The sequence below is a fragment of the Poromitra crassiceps genome, assembly GCF_964638095.1.
Source record: "Poromitra crassiceps genome assembly, chromosome: 13".
NCBI classification, from domain to species: Eukaryota; Metazoa; Chordata; class Actinopteri; order Beryciformes; family Melamphaidae; genus Poromitra; species Poromitra crassiceps.
In genome coordinates this window covers 29,969,073-29,986,965 of record NC_139644.1, presented here as the reverse complement: position 1 = coordinate 29,986,965, position 17,893 = coordinate 29,969,073, and the positions used below count along the sequence as shown (strand labels likewise).

The window sequence follows — 17,893 nt, the reverse complement described above, 5'->3', positions numbered from 1 at the left end:
TTGTTTAACATAATGTGTTAAATATGTAGCAATTGAAATACATATGGACCATATGGACACAATATGTGCTGCTATTAACAGGTGAAAATTAGCACGATGAACACAAAGACAAAAGAGTCTATCATCTCAGTGGCCCTGTTCAGACCTGCTAGTATGCGTATTGGGTGATCTAATCAAAATTGGACAGCTCTAAGTACAGGTGTAAACGCACCCAAGATGCATTGAGCAGACCACAGGTGGTCTGGGCCGCATGTGGCTACATTGTTGTGTGTGTGTGTGTGTGTGTGTGTGTGTGTGTGTGTGTACAATGTGTCTTGGGCCACATTGAAGGGCCGCCTACTCAACTGACGTGCTCTGTGCAACCTGTTTTCTCATCTCCAGTTGGTTCTCAAATGGCATATACTGGCTTTGTCCACGATATATGAAAATCCTGAAAGCCCATCGAGATATGTTATGAGTGCGTCAAACATCTTGGGCGATTTGGTTTGCCTGGAACATTCCAAGGAATAGACCATCTCGGCATTTTGATTTTGCCTGAGCACCAAGGTCTTTGCAAACTTCTTCTTCTTTTAATTTCCGGCAGATTAGGCACCGTTTTAGTGGATTGCTGCCTCCTGCCGGTTAAAAACATTTGCATTTCGTCACAAGCGGTCACTTGAGATGCATGTGGAGACGCATTCTAATACCAGGTGTGAACTGACATACTTAGAGCAACTTGTGATCGGATCACCCAAGACGCATGTTAATACCAGGTGTGAAGAGGGCTTTTATTCTTTGATAAGCTGTAGGTGTAGTAGTCCTCCATCTTGCTCCCTTCTTCCTTCCTTGCTTCCACCCTCCCTATGCTCGTGACCTCCACCTTTCCTCCCTCCCTTAACGCCTCCTCACCTCATTCTTTTCTAAGCTGTAGTCCTCCATCATCTTGTCCCCTTGCTCTTGGAAGGTGATGATGATGAGAGCCACGAAAATGTTGACGAAGAAGAAGGGGAAGACCACGAAGTACACCACGTAAAAGATGGACATTTCCATCCGGTACCCCGGGCTCGGGCCCTGGTTCTCATAAGTCGCATCCACTGAATGCTTCAGCACCCTGGAGAAAAGGAGGAGGAGGGGGAGCTGGTCAGAAGGTGTGTGAGGTACAGCATCAGATAAAAATAAATAAACAAAAATCAGGTGGGAATATATTTAGAAGTGTATGTAAATGCGTTTCATCATGTATGTAAACGTGAACTCACTGCGGCCACCCCTCTCCGGTAGATACGGTGAAGAGGGTGAGGAGGGCCCAAGCCACGTTGTCGTAGTGGAAATCGTACTTCTTCCACTCCCGCTTCTGCGCCTTCACTTCGTTATCACGCTCATATACCAGATATTCGCCCCTGAAATACACCAAACACTTCATCAGTCCTGAGAAGACAACAAGTAAGTGAAGGGAGAGTCTGCTTCAATGTGTTGATGTAGCGTATAATCAGGGTTTTTTGCATCACATGCGCAGATTTATCTGATCATGTTTGGATCCACATAAATCTTTGGCTGCAGGTTGCCAGGCTGCTGAGCAGTCAAACAGTTCCTGGGACAATTTCCAGTGGGAAAAACTGCGAATGGCACCAAATTCTGCAGACGTGGCCATGATCAAGTAACCTAGCGTGTTCCAACCTCCTGGATATAAATTGAAGTTGAACGATAACTACAAATACCCCAAAACTGCGCTTCATTGCCTAGAAATACACTGTACATATACAATGAGCCATGAGAGCCATGGATTATGGATGAGAAGGTGGTTCTACTGTTTTCGACACAATGGCTGCTTCCTGACCTGCAGTCGCGCTCAAACTCTTTGGATTCGTCAGTGCAGAAAAAGAAGCGTCCCTTAAAGAGCTGCACAGCCACCACGGCGAAGATGAACATGAAGAGCATGTAGACGATTAGGATGTTGAGCACATTCTTCAGGGAATTCACCACACAGTCAAACACAGCCTGGGCAGGGCAGGGCAGGGCAGGCAGAGAGGGGTGGGGTGGGGGGACAGAGGAGAGAGGGTCTTTACTACATTGAGGAAACACACACACACACAGTGGCTCAGTGGTTAGCACTGTTGCCTCTCAGCAAGCAGGTCCTGGGTTCGAACCCTGGCCCGTCCCAGGTCATTTCTGTGTGGAGTTTGCATGTTCTCCCTGTGTTTGTGTGGGGTTCCGCCGGGTGCTCCGGTTTCATCCCACCCTCAAAGACATGTGGCCTATGTGTTAGACTTAATATTCCTGTCAGTGCCCCTAACCCCTGAAGGCACTGGCAAAATGGCGCTGTACTGCGGCTGCCCACTGCTCCTACAGGTACTTACTAGTATAGGATGGGTCAAATGCAGAGGATACATTTTTAATACAGTATACAAGTACAAATACAAATACACTACTCAGAGAGGCACAAAATGGCTGCTTCAAACTTTTGGGAACTGTGATCCAACTTTTACTGTTCTTATGAGGGAGGTTTGCACTTCATTGTGTGGCTTCTATTAAATGGTTTAAACGGTTTGAAGAGCTTTAATAGTTTGGCTTTTGATGAGGGAAAACCACACAATTTAATATTGCTTCAGTTATGCACATATTGAATACAACAGTTTTGAAATATAAACTCCATAACGGTTGCTGATATCATTCTGTAACACTGACAAATGCTTCCATTATGCATTTTGCAACAGTAAGCTTCCAAAAATAGAAATTTGAAGGTTCTAAAAGAGATGCCTGATCTCACCGTTTAATTTAAATGGACATTAAGGTGGTTACGATTTCCGTGGGTTAAGGAATGCTACAGTTGACCCTGGTGTCCCTGAACGTACCTTGAGCTTGGGGAGACGTTTAATGGTCTTCAGAGGTCGCAACACCCTTAGTACCCTCAGAGACTTGATGGTGCTGAGTTCTTTCCCCTTACTGCTCTCCCTGTACACATGCACGCACGCACACATGCACGCACGCGCACGCACACGCACACACACACACACACACACACACACACACACACACACACACACACACACACACACACACACAAATGAAGAGAGTCAGAAAAGGAGAAGCGAGTACAGGAGACTGATGGCAGCTTAGTCCTCTTGGTTCCAAAATGGCGGCAGGCAGCCATTCCTTGATGGTAGCTGTGGACGAGTTAACTCAAAACGAGTAACTGCGTCTGGGTTAAACACATAGCAACACATGCAGCATTGCTATTATATTAGCCTTCAGCATTTCTGCGAAGTGTGACGTTAGCATTGTTGCTACATGCTAGAGTTAGGAGGTATTTTACAACTACATGCTATGGGATCAACTGCATTCCTATCTGAATGCTATCTATAATAACTCTGCTTCTTTACCACTCCGCAATGCATTTCAATGCTATATAGAGATGGCTAAGGACTCGGCCTGACATGCCCAGCTAATGGTGCAATATACTCATGCTGCAATCAAATCTTGCTTTCCATGCTGTAATATCTATTTTGTCAATAGCAGGTTGAGCGATGGAGAAATCTGTGCTACCCAGAGACATTTGTAGAGAGAGTTTAGTTGTGGTCTCAGCAACAAATGACCCCATAAATAATTTTGGATAGCAGCTGACTGTGAATTTAATTTGAGCTTTGAAAGACACTTAGGGCTCTATCGTCGCAAAGACGGTAATTATGCATTAGCGCCCGTTTTGCGCCAGAATAGCGCCGTGCAAAGCCCTAATTGTGGCGTGTTGGCCTGCTGTGCTTGGCGTCACCTCGGCGCAAACCAGGTCTGCCTGTATGGAGGTTTGAACAAACCTCCATATAGGCGGGTTTATGCCCAAAAGTATTCACATGTGATCATGTGTGATCATTAAAAGTCACAGCGTCACATCTGTGACAGCAGTGAGAGAGTGAGAGAGAGAAAGAGAGAGGGCGAGAGAGAAAAGATAGATGGGGAGAGCGAGAGGGGGGAGAGAGAGAGAGAGAGAGAGGGGAGCTACGAGAGAGGGGAGAGAATTGGAGGATGAACAAGTTCGGGTTCAATATACAGTATATAAACGATATTCCATTTGAAACATATCAAAGGGCTGCCGCGCAGTTACGCAGTGAATATCCCTATGGTGTTATTATGTCCCAAAGTGTGCGCTTACTGTAATTAGACGTTTCGTTCATATAGGCTACATATACACATATATTGTCTATATTCTATATTTGTTTCTTTAATAGCGTAGGGATGTGTGAGAATTTAATTTGAGCCTATTTCAATAGCCTACTGTATATCAGAATTGTCCACTCGGGTTAAGCTATTGACTGCGGTCATGCCATCCACGCTGTGGAGAAGCTGGTCTTGCATGCGTGCAATTGCAGGGAAAGAGGTTACTGTACTGGCCGGCACAACTTTCTCAAAAGTAATCTACAGTATACACCTAACACCGCAGACCTGTATGGTTGAGAATTATGTAGCCTAATAAAACCATGACAAACAAATTCTAATTTTTAAATCAAGGTGTGTTTTTTCTGCAATGTAGGCTATAGTTGAAAATCAATGTGGCATTCTGAAGAGGTGGGGGGGACAGAGTGTGTGTGCGCACGAGAGGTTTGGAGAGAGAGGGACATCCATGCCGTGCGTAATGTATCCAAGCGAGGATTTCCTGCACTGCGCGGAGAACACTGCGTGCACTCAGGCGCAGTGGGGTTTTTAGCGCTAAGACCTGCTATTAGGTGGTCTTAAAATTGCGCACACCCAAGGAGATTTTTTCCTAATAGCGCGGAAATGCCTGGTTTAGCATGGGCGACGCCCAAACCTGTGTTTACGCTCGGAACCTGCCGCTGGCATAAGAGGTGCGCAAACTGCTGCGCAAACGATAGCGCCTGTACGACGATAGGGCCCTTAGTTGTAGCTAATAAAAAAGAGGCCGAAATACCCCCTTTCGCTACAAACATGGGTTGCAATATGGTAGTGCCACAATGTTGATAGAACTAGCAAAAACTGTAATGGGTAAATAGCCAAACTCTCTCTTTTGATGACTCTACTGCTACATTTCTACAATCCATAACCAACTAATATGCCAAGTCTCCAAACCCCAACTAAGATAAGCTGGTTTCATAGCATTGCTCAGACAGCATGGAATCTTGTCTTGTCAGCCTGTTGGCAAAGACAAAGATATTTTAGCAAGCATTTCTTGATTGAAATGCTGAGCCAAACCTCTTTCTTTTTTTGAGGGGACACTATGGATTACTACACGTATGAGCGAGGAAAAAGGCTAAACTTAGCTCTTTTTTTCCAATGATGCTTAAAGATTTTCACAAATCTAAAAGCTCCCATAGAGAACCCCAAGCAAGCCACACTTACCGTACACTCATTACTGAGTGAAATAGCTAATGAGCCTCTAAAACAATAGCAAATCACTGACACTAACTAGCTGGCCAGTTAGTGAATAAACAGTCATCTAACATGGCCTCTGGCCTGCTTCTTAAATAGCTATCTATTTAGGTAATGGCCACTGTAGCTGTGTTGCCAACTCTTTTCCAAGGAAAGTAGCTATTGGCTGCCCACAAAGTCGCTAGAAGTCGCAAACCACATTAAAACAAAGTCACATTTGAGAGTGTTTTGACTCCCTGCTCTAAGAACTTTGAGAAATATTTCCATATAAATGTTGGGCGTGACCACATTAAGGTCAAAGGTGATTGGTAGTGAGCCCTAGGGGTAAAGGCTGTGTGTACAGCCGCCTGCATCTTACTGTACAGCTGTTATACCAGATGGTATGCTGCTGGTGGCTGTGTGTGTGTGTGTGTGTGTGTGTGTGTGTGTGTGTGTGTGTGTGTGTGTGTGTGTGTGTGTGTGTGTGTGTGTGTGTGTGTTTTCTACAGTTATATACAGGTACACAGTCTTGTCTGTGCATTTATGTGGGAGTGTTTACATAAATCATTGCATTTATCCATCTCCTGTGTTTATTGTAGGCAATATTTCCCTCAAATTCAGCCTCATGCTGCTTTGTCTTCGATTTCTGATTCAAGCTCTGTTCACATCTACTCCACTCTTGATGTTTCTCTGTGATTTACCCCTAGTTAGCTCAGGATTCAAATTATTCAGTTGAGACTTGAGGTTCACTTGAGGTTTAGTTGGGTTTTAGTCAGAACTGGTTCATGGTGAACGATGGAAAAAGAGAAGGATAGACACATACAGGAGTCAGCTGTGATGATGGAAGGACAGGTTTAAAAAAAGAAAGAGAGGAAAGCTTTGTGAGCAGAAGAACAGGCACTGAGAGTGCAGAAGGGGGGAAAAAGGAGGAAAAGAGAACTTTACCCGCCGCCGCTGCTGCTGGTCCAAACGGAGAGATGAGGAAGGGGTGAGAGACAGCAAGAAAAAGGGAGACAGAGAGAGACGGACAAACAAAGCGTGGAAGAAAGAGACAGACAGACAGACAGATAGAGAGAGAATGGGACACAGAGAAAGGAGGGATTTGGAGGAAAAACATCCATATGAGAGACAGAGAGGAAAAAAGGAGAGCGCAAGGCCTGCGTTTTGTTAGAACAACCCACCCACCTAACTACTAAGACCTGCGTTTTGTTAGAACAACCCACCCACCTAACTACTAAGACCTGCGTTTTGTTAGAACAACCTGCCCACCTAACTACTAAGACCTGCGTTTTGTTAGAACAATCCACCCACCTAACTACTAAGACCTGCGTTTTGTTAGAACAACCCACCCACCTAACTACTAAGACCTGCGTTTTGTTAGAACAACCTGCCCACCTAACTACTAAGACCTGCGTTTTGTTAGAACAATCCACCCACCTAACTACTAAGACCTGCGTTTTGTTAGAACAACCCACCCACCTAACTACTAAGACCTGCGTTTTGTTAGAACAACCTGCCCACCTAACTACTAAGACCTGCGTTTTGTTAGAACAACCTGCCCACCTAACTACTAAGACCTGCGTTTTGTTAGAACAACCTGCCCACCTAACTACTAAGGACTATTGTAACCAAATCCAACATGTGCATGCATACATTTTGGACAAAAAGTACTACTAAAGCACAACACCAAAATAGTGCCTTCACCTATACTTTACATTTAAATTGCTACAGACATTTTTCAGTTTTAACTGAAAGACTGAAAAGCCAATACATAAACTTATTGTAACAGCATGATGACTGATGGGGGAAATAGAGTGTGATTCAAAATGTCAAGGTATCCCTTTTATGGTAAGTTAGCTTGAGAATGGCTCTGCCTTGGGAGCCTGTTTGGACATGGAGCTCAGTCCTGGTTCAGCCATGTGCTGAGATACCAGCGGCCTTTAGTCCTGGTTCAGACATGTGCAGGAGAAGCAGTCTGGAGATACCAGCGGCCTTCAGACTAGACTAATTAGATCAAAGGAGCGATAAACATCTCCAACAAAAGTGCTCAGCCTTTCTGGAGTACTGTTTGATTTCCTCCAATTGAATTAAGGCACTATCTGGATGTGTTTGAGTCTGGTCTGTGGTTTGGATCTCCCCATCGGCCATCAGTGTCATTAACCCCTATCGTAGCTAAATCAGAGTTTTAGACTTGATTGGTTGAACTGACTGAACCAATTGCTTTGCAAGTTTTCCCATACAGTATGTTCACATATGGCGCAGAATCTGTTTGTGGGTCTGACTAGTTCCTGCAAACTTAATAAAAATTCACTTTAAAATATTTTAATTTGCCTGACCTACATTATGTGCATTTGTTTTACTATCCCTGGTACTTTTGAGTTTGTCTGCAATGACATGTTCTTTCATGATAATCTACTGTTTCCTGTACTGTACTTCTATCTCTACTGCATACTACATACTTCATACTACATACTTCCCATTTCCCTGTGGCTACGAACGCAGGCCTAACACAGAAAGAGAAAAAAATACAAACACATAAAGTTGAGCCACATACATAAATAAATCTATACATACACATAAATATGTAACACTTCCACAAAGAGATTACAGGACACAAGAGTTAGTGGCACAAACACACACATAAACAAACAAACAAACAAACAAACAGAAATACACAAGTTCATGTGTACCACATCCACAACCACGTTGTGCAGAAATTCAAGGACAGAGTGTTAGTGACATGCACACAAAGATAAGAATGAACAAGAGAAAGACTGGGGTGAAGGCCAGCCCTGAAGATAGGGGGCGCCACCACCGCTAGAACCCTGGAGCACCTGCCATGTTGTGGACACTTGTCATCTTCATGCTGGACTGGAATCAGACACCTGCTACCCCTTAAATGTGTGCTGTGATTGCTCAAATGTTTTCTTATACTCTAATCTTATACAGTATATGACACACTTTGATTTCCCCTCCCCCCCATCTAAAAAGTGGAGTGCGTCTTATATACCGGTGCAACCTACTCTATACACAAGTACTGTATGCAATGCACAGAAAGGTTGGCAATTTCTCCACATACCCTTCTATCAGTGTCATTACGGTTGGTGTGCTGTATAGTATTGCATGGTTGGCATAGCACTGTCAACTATAGTTGTAGTAAGTAAATAGTATGCTCGATAGCATTGTGAGCATCTCCATACAAAGGAAAAATCCAACACTAACACTGAACAGCTACTAGTGTACCTTGCATTCCAGGGGGCATTTCGGTGTTTGGTGGTGTATTATTATTACTACCGGTATTACTATTCCTGCAGTTAATTGGTCAAACATAGACAACGCATCAGCGTCATGTTTCCAGTGCAGCTACAACAAAGGCATTTTAAAGAATTCTAAAGCTATCTAAAATATCAACGTCGGGTTTTGGTGTCTGTCCCTCAGAGTGAGAGAGAACATTTTACACCAGTGTTGGACAATAATAGAGGTAGAAATCCATGGCAGAAGAGGCAGAGATAGCGCCAGCAGCCTCAACAGACCATAATGCAATGCATAATAATGCAAGTGCAGCCACAATTATAGACACGCCCCAATGTTCACTATGATATGCCCATATGCCCACCACAGATTGAAAGCAAAACTGTCTCTTCTCTGGGGGTTGTCATGCTTAGAAACATAGGACATCACTAAGTGAAGTAGAGATCGAGGGACCCAAAAGCAAATTGTTAGACCTCATCACAGAATAACTCACAGAATGCATTGTACACCACAAACTGATCATACAACAGTATCAGATATAAAAAGTATCTGAGGGTGGATTCTTCCTTTATGGGCACTGGTGGCTGTAAGCTTGGTCATTAGTTTGTGACAACTATTGCTTTCTCCACATAATGAAGAAATGTCTGGTGAAGAAAAAGAACGGTAAAAAAATAACAAACTGCAGGAACATGGCATGGTTTGAATAGGGGCATAAGATGTCTTGTCCCGAATGCGTGTTTGGGTGGAACTTATTTTCTTCCTCACAGTCACCCGCTGTCTTGAAAGAGCTATTGTGAACATTGGTGAGGCCAAAAGGGTGAGGAGCAAGCAGCAAGAAAAATGTTGGATATCACCAAAGACGATGGGATTCAAGCAAGACGGCCCAACTTCAACTCATCCTGTCCTTTTGTCACATGGGTTTTGCTCATGGTTTTCCAGGGACATGATCACTTAGGAGACTTTCGGCAGGTCTGAATCAATGGTTGACCACGCCCATTTAGGAGACTTGCTGCTACCATTTGTTAGAATTGGCGGAGCCTGCGGTGACCCATCTATAGTAATATAATATCCATGATATCGCACATGAAAGGAGAGAGCGGGGGGAGGGACGTACAGCCAGGTTTTTCTCTCAGTACCTCTTTAGGTAAGATGAACACCTTTATTCCTTACTGCAGTTCAGTTCCCTCAGAGGTTTAAGCCTTGGGAGCTTAGGAACTAGGGCTGGCACGGATCAGAAAACCCACGGATCGGATCGCGTGACGGATTTTGAGCCACGGATCACGGATTTTTCGGATCAGCAAAAAAAAATATATATCAGATTTTTTCTCTCAAAATTAGATTTTCGATTAGATTTTTTTAATACTTTTATAATTCTCTAAACATTTGTTGCCCTGCACAGCTCAAAAAATATTTTTTTCTCATAAGTGACACAATGTATGCTTTTACTCTGAAGGCAGAACGACCCAACTTCCTGTTTTAGGTGGCACTACTATGCCTAACTTCGTGGCTGTTGCTTGCACCAGTCACATGACACGGGTACAGACCTACAGACCAGACCGCAGGTCAGTCTGGAAATATAACGTTGATGCTACGTTAAGCTACTCAGTGGCCCCACGTGTTGTTTTGTTGTTATGTGTCCTAAGGCAACATTTCACCATCCGGTGATAATGTGTTTGTGAAACGTGTGCGCGTGTGTGTGTGTGTGTGTGTGTGTGTGTGTGTTGTGGCTCTCGTTTTATCTTGTGCAGCCCGCAACACGCTGATCGCATTCCTGTGCTTTTTCAGAGGTGTTGAAATAAGTTTGTGTGACGCTGTCTTTACTTTAGTAGCCACTAGCCACAGCCTTCAGACATACTTTACAGCAGCGACAAGGGATGAGGAAGCTCACTTGTGCTTGCCATGATTATGCCTGTCTGTGTCTGGCTGCGCTGGGCGTTCGCATACACTAACGTTAAACGTTAAATGAAAGGGGGGGGGGGGGGGGGGGGGGGGTGTTCCGCGGACCATTGACGTTCCGAACCGCGTTCCGAACCGTGGGGGCTGATCCGTACGGGTCACGGATTATCCGTGATCCGTGCCAGCCCTATTAGGAACCGAGTGAACAAGACCAAGGGCATAGGGAGCAAGGGGTTAAGGGGATAAGGGGAAAATGAAGGGACACTATTATAGGTTAGCATGCTGGGGAAAATGCAGAGTGGAGGGATTTTCTTTGCTTTACGCTTGGCAAACTCCTTATCAGCTTATGACTCAAAGTCCTATATCCAGGGTTATAGTCATACCAACCATAGTTTATCATATGCATTTTGCACAATGCATTGAATTATTCATGTTAGTTAGCCATTCCCATTCTCATGCATGGATACGGTGACCTGATGTGTGCATGAGTGCACACCATCCTCATCCACAGAGTCTATGAGACTTGAGACTCAATTTCATTTCGTTTCACTTCAGCATACTGAATTGTAACTACAGAGCTGAATTTTTATTGAGAGGTTCTCACGTTGACTCTTTAAGTTACAACTTTCTATCTCAAAGGATTTAGCTTGAACTTTGAATCAGGGTCAGTTTCTCTTTTTGCTCATGTGGCTGAAATTCAGGCCAGATTCTTTAAGACACAAAATGAAATCAAGTACAACCTTGGCATCCATGTATTTCTGCAGATCACTTGGGTAAGAGTATGTGTTGGAGGTAGCTACAGCAGCACCATCACAGCCATTTGCGTGTCCGTGTCATTTTCTATGGTATGTGTATTTTCAGTATACTGTCCTATGCAATCAAATTAACAATTTATGTAATCATACAAAAACAAATCTCAGTCACCCATTTGATGTCACGGTCCATAAAGGCCTATAAAGCAGACTAAAGGGGGGGGAAGTAGACCAAAACAAATCAGTGACACCAACTTTAGGCAAACTCTGAGAAACGTCTGAGATATTTAAATACTCCATCATTTATATAACATATTTAATCCTGATTCAACAGCTCCTTCCCTGAAGGTACATTACTTATGTTCTACTGCAGTGTTTTTCAACCATTGTGCCACGGCACATTAGTGTGCCATGAGAGATCATCAGGTGTGCCATAGGAAATTGTCCAATTTCACTTAATTGGTCCATAAAAATGAAAAATGAATCTTAAGTTGTGTCAACCCTAAGAATCTATTTTATACAGCTCTCGTTGAACGCTATGGTTGCGCTACTCTTCTATGCCTGTGGGTGGCAGAGCGCAATTAGTAGCCAAATAATGACCTTGTTGATTTCAAACAATAGAAGAGAAAGAGATGCAGGTAGACGTGGGTTAGATAAATAACAGAAATTCAAAATGTCAAGGTGTCCCTCTATATTACTTTATAAAGTGCCTAACAGAAACAGAGAGGATGGTGCACACTTGCATACACCAGTCCCATATGCATGATTGATATTGATCATAATGACTGTCCGTACTATATCTCTCTACCATACTTAAACTGCATTCACATAGAACCAAAACCTTCGCTTGGTTTCAGTATCCGTTCGGTTCTTGGTTGAGTCTTCATTGACTGAAGTCCCACCGATCCGTCCCGTTTGATATTCCGCCCCACCATCCGGAAGCATGACAACAAATCCCCAAATCCACAACTCATGCTTCATCACTATACTTTAACCTCTAACTCTTTAAACACTATCTTAACCCAGTTATGGAACATTTAACTAGTTTATCCCCGCAGTCGAGTCCTACTCCTGGGCGTGCAGAGTAAGGAGGGTTTAAAATACCTGCACCGGCGTGGAGAAGGGTGTGGAGTTTTTGGGAGGGAGGGGTGTTACGGCTCGGCACAGCCCGGCTCGGCCTGGGCCCCCTCCACTCTAGAACGGCCTGGGCACTAAAGGGTTACAGGTGCAGAGGGTGGTCCTCACTCCTCACGGGAGGAAGAAGAGAAGGATAGGAAGAGATTGAGGAGGAGGGGGGACATGGCAGGAGGGAAGCGCCGCTGGTGACGAGAGAGGGGCAGGAGGGATACTAGGAAGAGGGCGTGTTTTGTAAAATGTAGGGGGGACAGGTGTAGTGAAATATGGGTGACATTTGGGAGAGGCGGGGCTGAGAGACAGAGGCGGGGCTGAGAGACAGCAGGACCCTGTGGGCAAAGTTGAGGGGAGGGAGAAGGGAGGGGGGTTTGCGAGAATAGGCTGTGGGCAAGCCCCAAACTTCGGTTCTGAAAAATGAGGCCAACGCGGAAGTACCAAAAACTGCAGTTCCTCAAATGGCCACTTGATGCTGGCTCCAAAAGCGAGAAAATCCCCATAGACCCCCATGTTAAAATGCCCAACTTTACAGCAGTAATTAACATGGTACAGAATAGCTAATTTCACCAGTCATGACAACTGTATGGGGGGGGGTGTACCCGTTTATACAGTCTATGGCTGCAAAAAAGAAGTCTGATTGTATATAAGTCAATGGGAAAATGACCCTAATTCTCACATGATTGATTATTTCAGTAAACACTTTCCTAATGAGTTTATGGTATGAAACGCTAGTTTCAACATGTCTTCAATGCAGTATGGTGTTCATTTAGTAAATTATGGTCCAGTTTAGAGCAAAGACGATAAAGCAGACTATGTTTTGGGGCGTGTTGACAGTGATCACGCAGCACGATGACAGACAGCACTGTGGCTCTTTCTGGCAAAAAACAACAACAACCAAAAAGATGACGACGGTCAAAATCCCAAACTCAAGGCTTCAAAACGGGAGTCCACAAACCAATGGGTGACGTGATGTCACAGTGGCTACGTCCATATTTTTATACAGTCTATGGGACAGACAGAAAAAAGGTTGAATGGAGGAGGGGGGCAGGAGGCCGACAGCAAGTGAACAGAGAAATGCAGAGAGAAAGAGTGTGAGAAACAGAATGAAATAATAAGTGGGAGAGAAAGACATTAAAAGAAGAGAGAAGAGAGAGCAGAGGGAGAGCGAAAAAGAGTAATGGAGGAGAAAAATAGGGTGAGGCTGTACTCCAAGGTGCCAGTGAGGCAGAAGATAGGCAGGAGAGACGGAGGAGCGAGGAGGGAAGACAGGAGAGGGCAGGTGAGAGACTTACGTGAAGGCGAAGGCCACCAGAGCACCACTAACCACTATAAAGTCCAGGATGTTCCACAAGTCCCTGAAATAGGAACCCTGGTGCAAGATCAGCCCCAGAGTCACCATCTAAAACAGAGAGAGCGAGAGAGAGAGAGAGAGAGAGAGAGAGAGAGAGAGAGACACACACACACACACACAGAGAAATGATAAAAAAGAGAAAAGAATGATACATTTGACCACAACCCTACAAACAGAGAATACAGTATTTAACACGTTTTTTCTCATATGATTAGCAACACATTCATAGAAATATGTTGATGCACAATAGAGATGCGCGGATTGCAGGTGTATCCGCAGGGGCCACGGTTAATCCACGGATCGGGCGGGTCGGCTCATAAACAATAACATTCTGATTAGTAGCAGGTGGGTGAAATAATACATAATAATGAGTAAAATCTTAATTACATTCTCTAAAATGTGAAGATATCTGCTGTTTTGCTCTGCTGTCATGTCCACAACAAGATAATAGCCCCATTAATGTAACAACAGTACTGTTGCAGCATAACTTCATTGATTATTTAAATCTTAAGGTTATGAATATAACCCCAGTTGTATGAATAATAGGAGTGAGGTAACTCGCTAGTTGGGAGGCAAGACTTCGGAGACTCAAATTCCTCCACCTGCCAAGGGGGCGGAGCCCCCTATACAGGTACTCCGGCGTCACCCTTACCCTCCGTGTGACATGACGGTGCAGGGTTGGTGCGGGTCTATCAATCGTAGAAAATAATTCATTCGGGTGGATGATTTACAAGCACATGCAGATTCGGATGGCGTCAGCGCCAATCCACGCATCTCTATTGTACAACATATTGCTACCAAATGTACAGTCGACAATACAAAGCGCAGTGCAGTTTTGAGCCCCCTTGAGGCGGGGATTGCAAACCTTCCAGAAGAAAGGGTCCATCCTTGGCATGGGCAAATTCAGGACATTTCCTTACCTTTATCAGCATCTCAAAAGTGAACACTCCTGTGAAGACATAGTCAAAGTAGCGCAGAATCTGCACATAGAGAGTGAGGGGGAGGGGGAGGGGGAGGGGAGGGGGAAGGGGGGGAAGAGAGGGAGGGGGAGAGGGATAGGGAGGGTTAGAGGGAGAGAGGGAGAAAGATAATGACTTGGTGTTGTTTCATCACTGTCAGAGACAATAGGACTGTGTGTGGACTGTATGTCTTACATTGTTGCGGGGGGATTCTGGCCAGACAGGGTCCTCAGCAGCCAGAGCGATACTGCTCAAAGTGATGACCAGCAGAATAGTCATCTCAAAGTAACGCAGGGTCATTACGTAGTGACACGCCCGGCGAAACCTGCACACACAAAGGCATGTTTTTCCCCCAACATATATCTATGCAGGTGCTGTATTTGTGAGTTTACAGGAGACCCATTTTACAACCAGCGTCCAGCTCTGAATCCAAAGATCAGTTCTCTATTAAAAACACAAAAGGAATGTGGCTTTCCAAGTTGGGTGTGTGCAGACAGACACTATACTGTACATCCCCTTTTGTCAGCCTGTATGAATGTATATAAATTATGTTATGACGATTCTACTTACGGGTTGGTGGTGGACAGGATGAACATGGAGCTGAACGGAGGCATGGGCTTGATCCCTTCACCCGCCCTCTCATCATCATCATCGTCCATGTCCTCCTTCTTCGGCAGAGGCTCCGTGTTGGCATTCTTATTGACTGGACCAATGTGTAAGAAAATGTGTTATTTAAGGAAAGAATGAAGTGCATGAATTGCCACATGGCTAAAACAGAGGAGAGGACAAGAGAGGAGTGAAGAGGAGAAGAGAGGAATGGAGAGGAGAGGAGAGGAGAGGAGAGGAGAGGAGAGGAGAGGAGAGGAGAGGAGAGGAGAGGAGAGGAGAGGAGAGAGGATGAATAGAATAACACACTCATTCTACCTCCCCTTACCCTGCAGTATGGCATTGGTGGATGGAAAAATGGGCATGTCCAGAGCTGTGTAGTCTGGATGGGGCAGCCGGATGACGCTGTTGGCACGGTGGTGTCCCACGTTCCCATAGCTATCTATCCCGACCAAGCTCCCATGAGTGCCACTGTTAGCAAGATTAAGGGCCGATCCGAAGCCAGGGGCTGGAGTGTGGTTGGCGACCAGGTTGGGGTGGCCCTCGCCGGGCGGGGTAGAGACGGAGACCAGTTTGGTATTCATGAGGTTGTCCATATCCTCGCTGTACTGGCTGTCTTGCCGGGAGAGGCTCTTCTGGATGGGCCGAGTGGTGGAGAGATTAGGGCCATTGCCATCCCTGGAAAGAGGGAAGCAGGGAGTCAGGAGAAATTGGGGACGAAAGGAGAGAAAGGAAGGAAGTTGAAAAAGAATGAGGAAAGGAGAGAAAAGACGGGATGGAATTAAGAGAGGTAATGAAAAATAGTGGAGAGAATAACCCAAAATATCTTTCATGGGTGTTGCTGTAGAATATTGTAACTAAAGCTTCGCGCATTGGACATACTTCCTACGGTGCTGGCACATCCTCTTCCCCCTGGGCCTCTTCTCGCCGCCTCCCTCCTGCTCTCCTCCCTCTCCTCCATCCATCCCTTTGCTCTTGTGCTTCCCTGCTCCTGCGCCTCCACCACCGCCCTCCTCCTCGTCCGCGGCGTTCCTGCGGTGCTGCCTGGGCTTCCTGTGCTCCGGCTGCCCTCCGCCTCGGCTGCCGCTCCGGGTGTGGTGCCGCCGCCTGGGGGGCCTCTCCTCCGAGCCGGGCCCCGGCACCAGCGTGGCATCCAGTCGGGTGTGGGAGGCGTGGTGGTGGTGCTCGGCTCTGCGGCTCCTCCTGCTCTCCGTGGACTCGCCTCGTTCCAGCGGAGGCCTGCCCGGACCTGATCCGCCTCCACCTCCTCCTCCCACTTGACCACCGCGTTCGTGGAGGCGCGTCTGCCTGTGCAGCTCGTCGGCGGGGTGCTGCTGGCTGAAGCGGAGGTCTGAGTTGCTGGCAGTGGTCTTGTTGGTGTTGTTGTTGCGGTTCTCATGGGGGTCGACCACCAAGGGCCGATCCAGGTGGGTCTGTCGTGCGTAGTTGACCTGCAGGGAGAGAGGAGAGCAGAGAGAGGAGGGGAAGGGGGAGGAAGATAGGGAGGAAGAAGACCATAGAGGATAGTGGAAGAGGACAGGAAGAGTGGTGGGGATAAGGGGGGAGGGTAGAGGAGTGTCAGGTATAAAGGGCAAGGGAACGGGAGTTGTGGATTTAAACAGAGACGATTCAATATAGAGACAATGCACAGAATAATGCTCCCGGTCAGTTTATTAATGTTTCGATCACACATCCTTTGTGTGACATTACTTTATTTTTCAAGTTTATTGTGTTTTTTTTGTCCTGCACCTGACACACTGAGCTGATGTGTGCGCTCTTCCTCCTTCTTCAAACTATTACGTTTATCCTGACATATAAAACTATACCCGGCCTGGAATCACCCCACAGGGCCTTAGACCTCCATGCACCGAAGGGTCAATACTGCGGTGTAGCACTAACTCTATTGCAGCGGATTGGGCGTGATCAACCCTTCCGCGGGCAACGTTGCAGACAGAGTAGGAAGGCTGATCCGTGAGCGGCTGCTTCTAGGACGGGGGTCGGGGTGGTAATTGGCTTCGGCTGGGTCTACTGGGCGAGGGTGTATGATGTTGACAGACCCGAAACACCCCACGACCCCAGTTAACATATACATACCCAGCTCATGCTGTAGTATGTATATTTGAATCAAACTACCACTTATTTTGTTACCATTGTATGAATAATGCTTTATAAATGATGAATTCATGATGAATTAAGTATTTACTAATGCTTTATTAATGCTTAACACGTTCACTGCCAATGACGTGTTTTTACGTCAAACAAAATCCAACGGTTCACTGCCAATGACGTGTTTTTACGTCAAAAAAAACAATTTTTTTTTTTTGACGGTGGGACGTTGATCTAACCCTTTTACGTCTCCTATACCAGAATTGGAGGTATTGAATGTGTATAATCTATTTTACCGACCCACTGAGTGGCGACATGTCTCTCCACAGTAGAAAGAGGCGAGCCAAAACTGGAGGGAAAAGCGCGAGGAAGCCGTTCTCATACTGTAAAATAGATGGCGAAAACGCTTTCACTTTCGCGCTGACGCACAGCGGTGGCAACGGTGGGGGGTTCCAAGAATAGACTGGATGCACACTTTGAAACACGCACCATAAATAAGCCCAGAATCG

General features: G+C 45.6%; 1 protein-coding gene across 1 annotated transcript in view; it reads right to left on the bottom strand.

The window, feature by feature from the left end:
* Nucleotides 1–17,893, bottom strand: part of cacna1aa (calcium channel, voltage-dependent, P/Q type, alpha 1A subunit, a) — a gene marked incomplete at both ends in the record, with an annotated part of 192,414 nt that overhangs the window by 77,120 nt on the left and 97,401 nt on the right. The window contains 11 exons of the mRNA XM_083648784.1: nt 889–1,090; nt 1,236–1,376; nt 1,814–1,974; nt 2,829–2,928; nt 6,277–6,288; nt 13,655–13,761; nt 14,634–14,693; nt 14,868–14,997; nt 15,243–15,375; nt 15,607–15,956; nt 16,161–16,729. Of these exons, the coding sequence (XP_083504910.1) occupies nt 889–1,090; nt 1,236–1,376; nt 1,814–1,974; nt 2,829–2,928; nt 6,277–6,288; nt 13,655–13,761; nt 14,634–14,693; nt 14,868–14,997; nt 15,243–15,375; nt 15,607–15,956; nt 16,161–16,729 (1,965 nt within the window). The remainder of the gene's footprint in view (nt 1–888; nt 1,091–1,235; nt 1,377–1,813; nt 1,975–2,828; nt 2,929–6,276; nt 6,289–13,654; nt 13,762–14,633; nt 14,694–14,867; nt 14,998–15,242; nt 15,376–15,606; nt 15,957–16,160; nt 16,730–17,893) is intronic.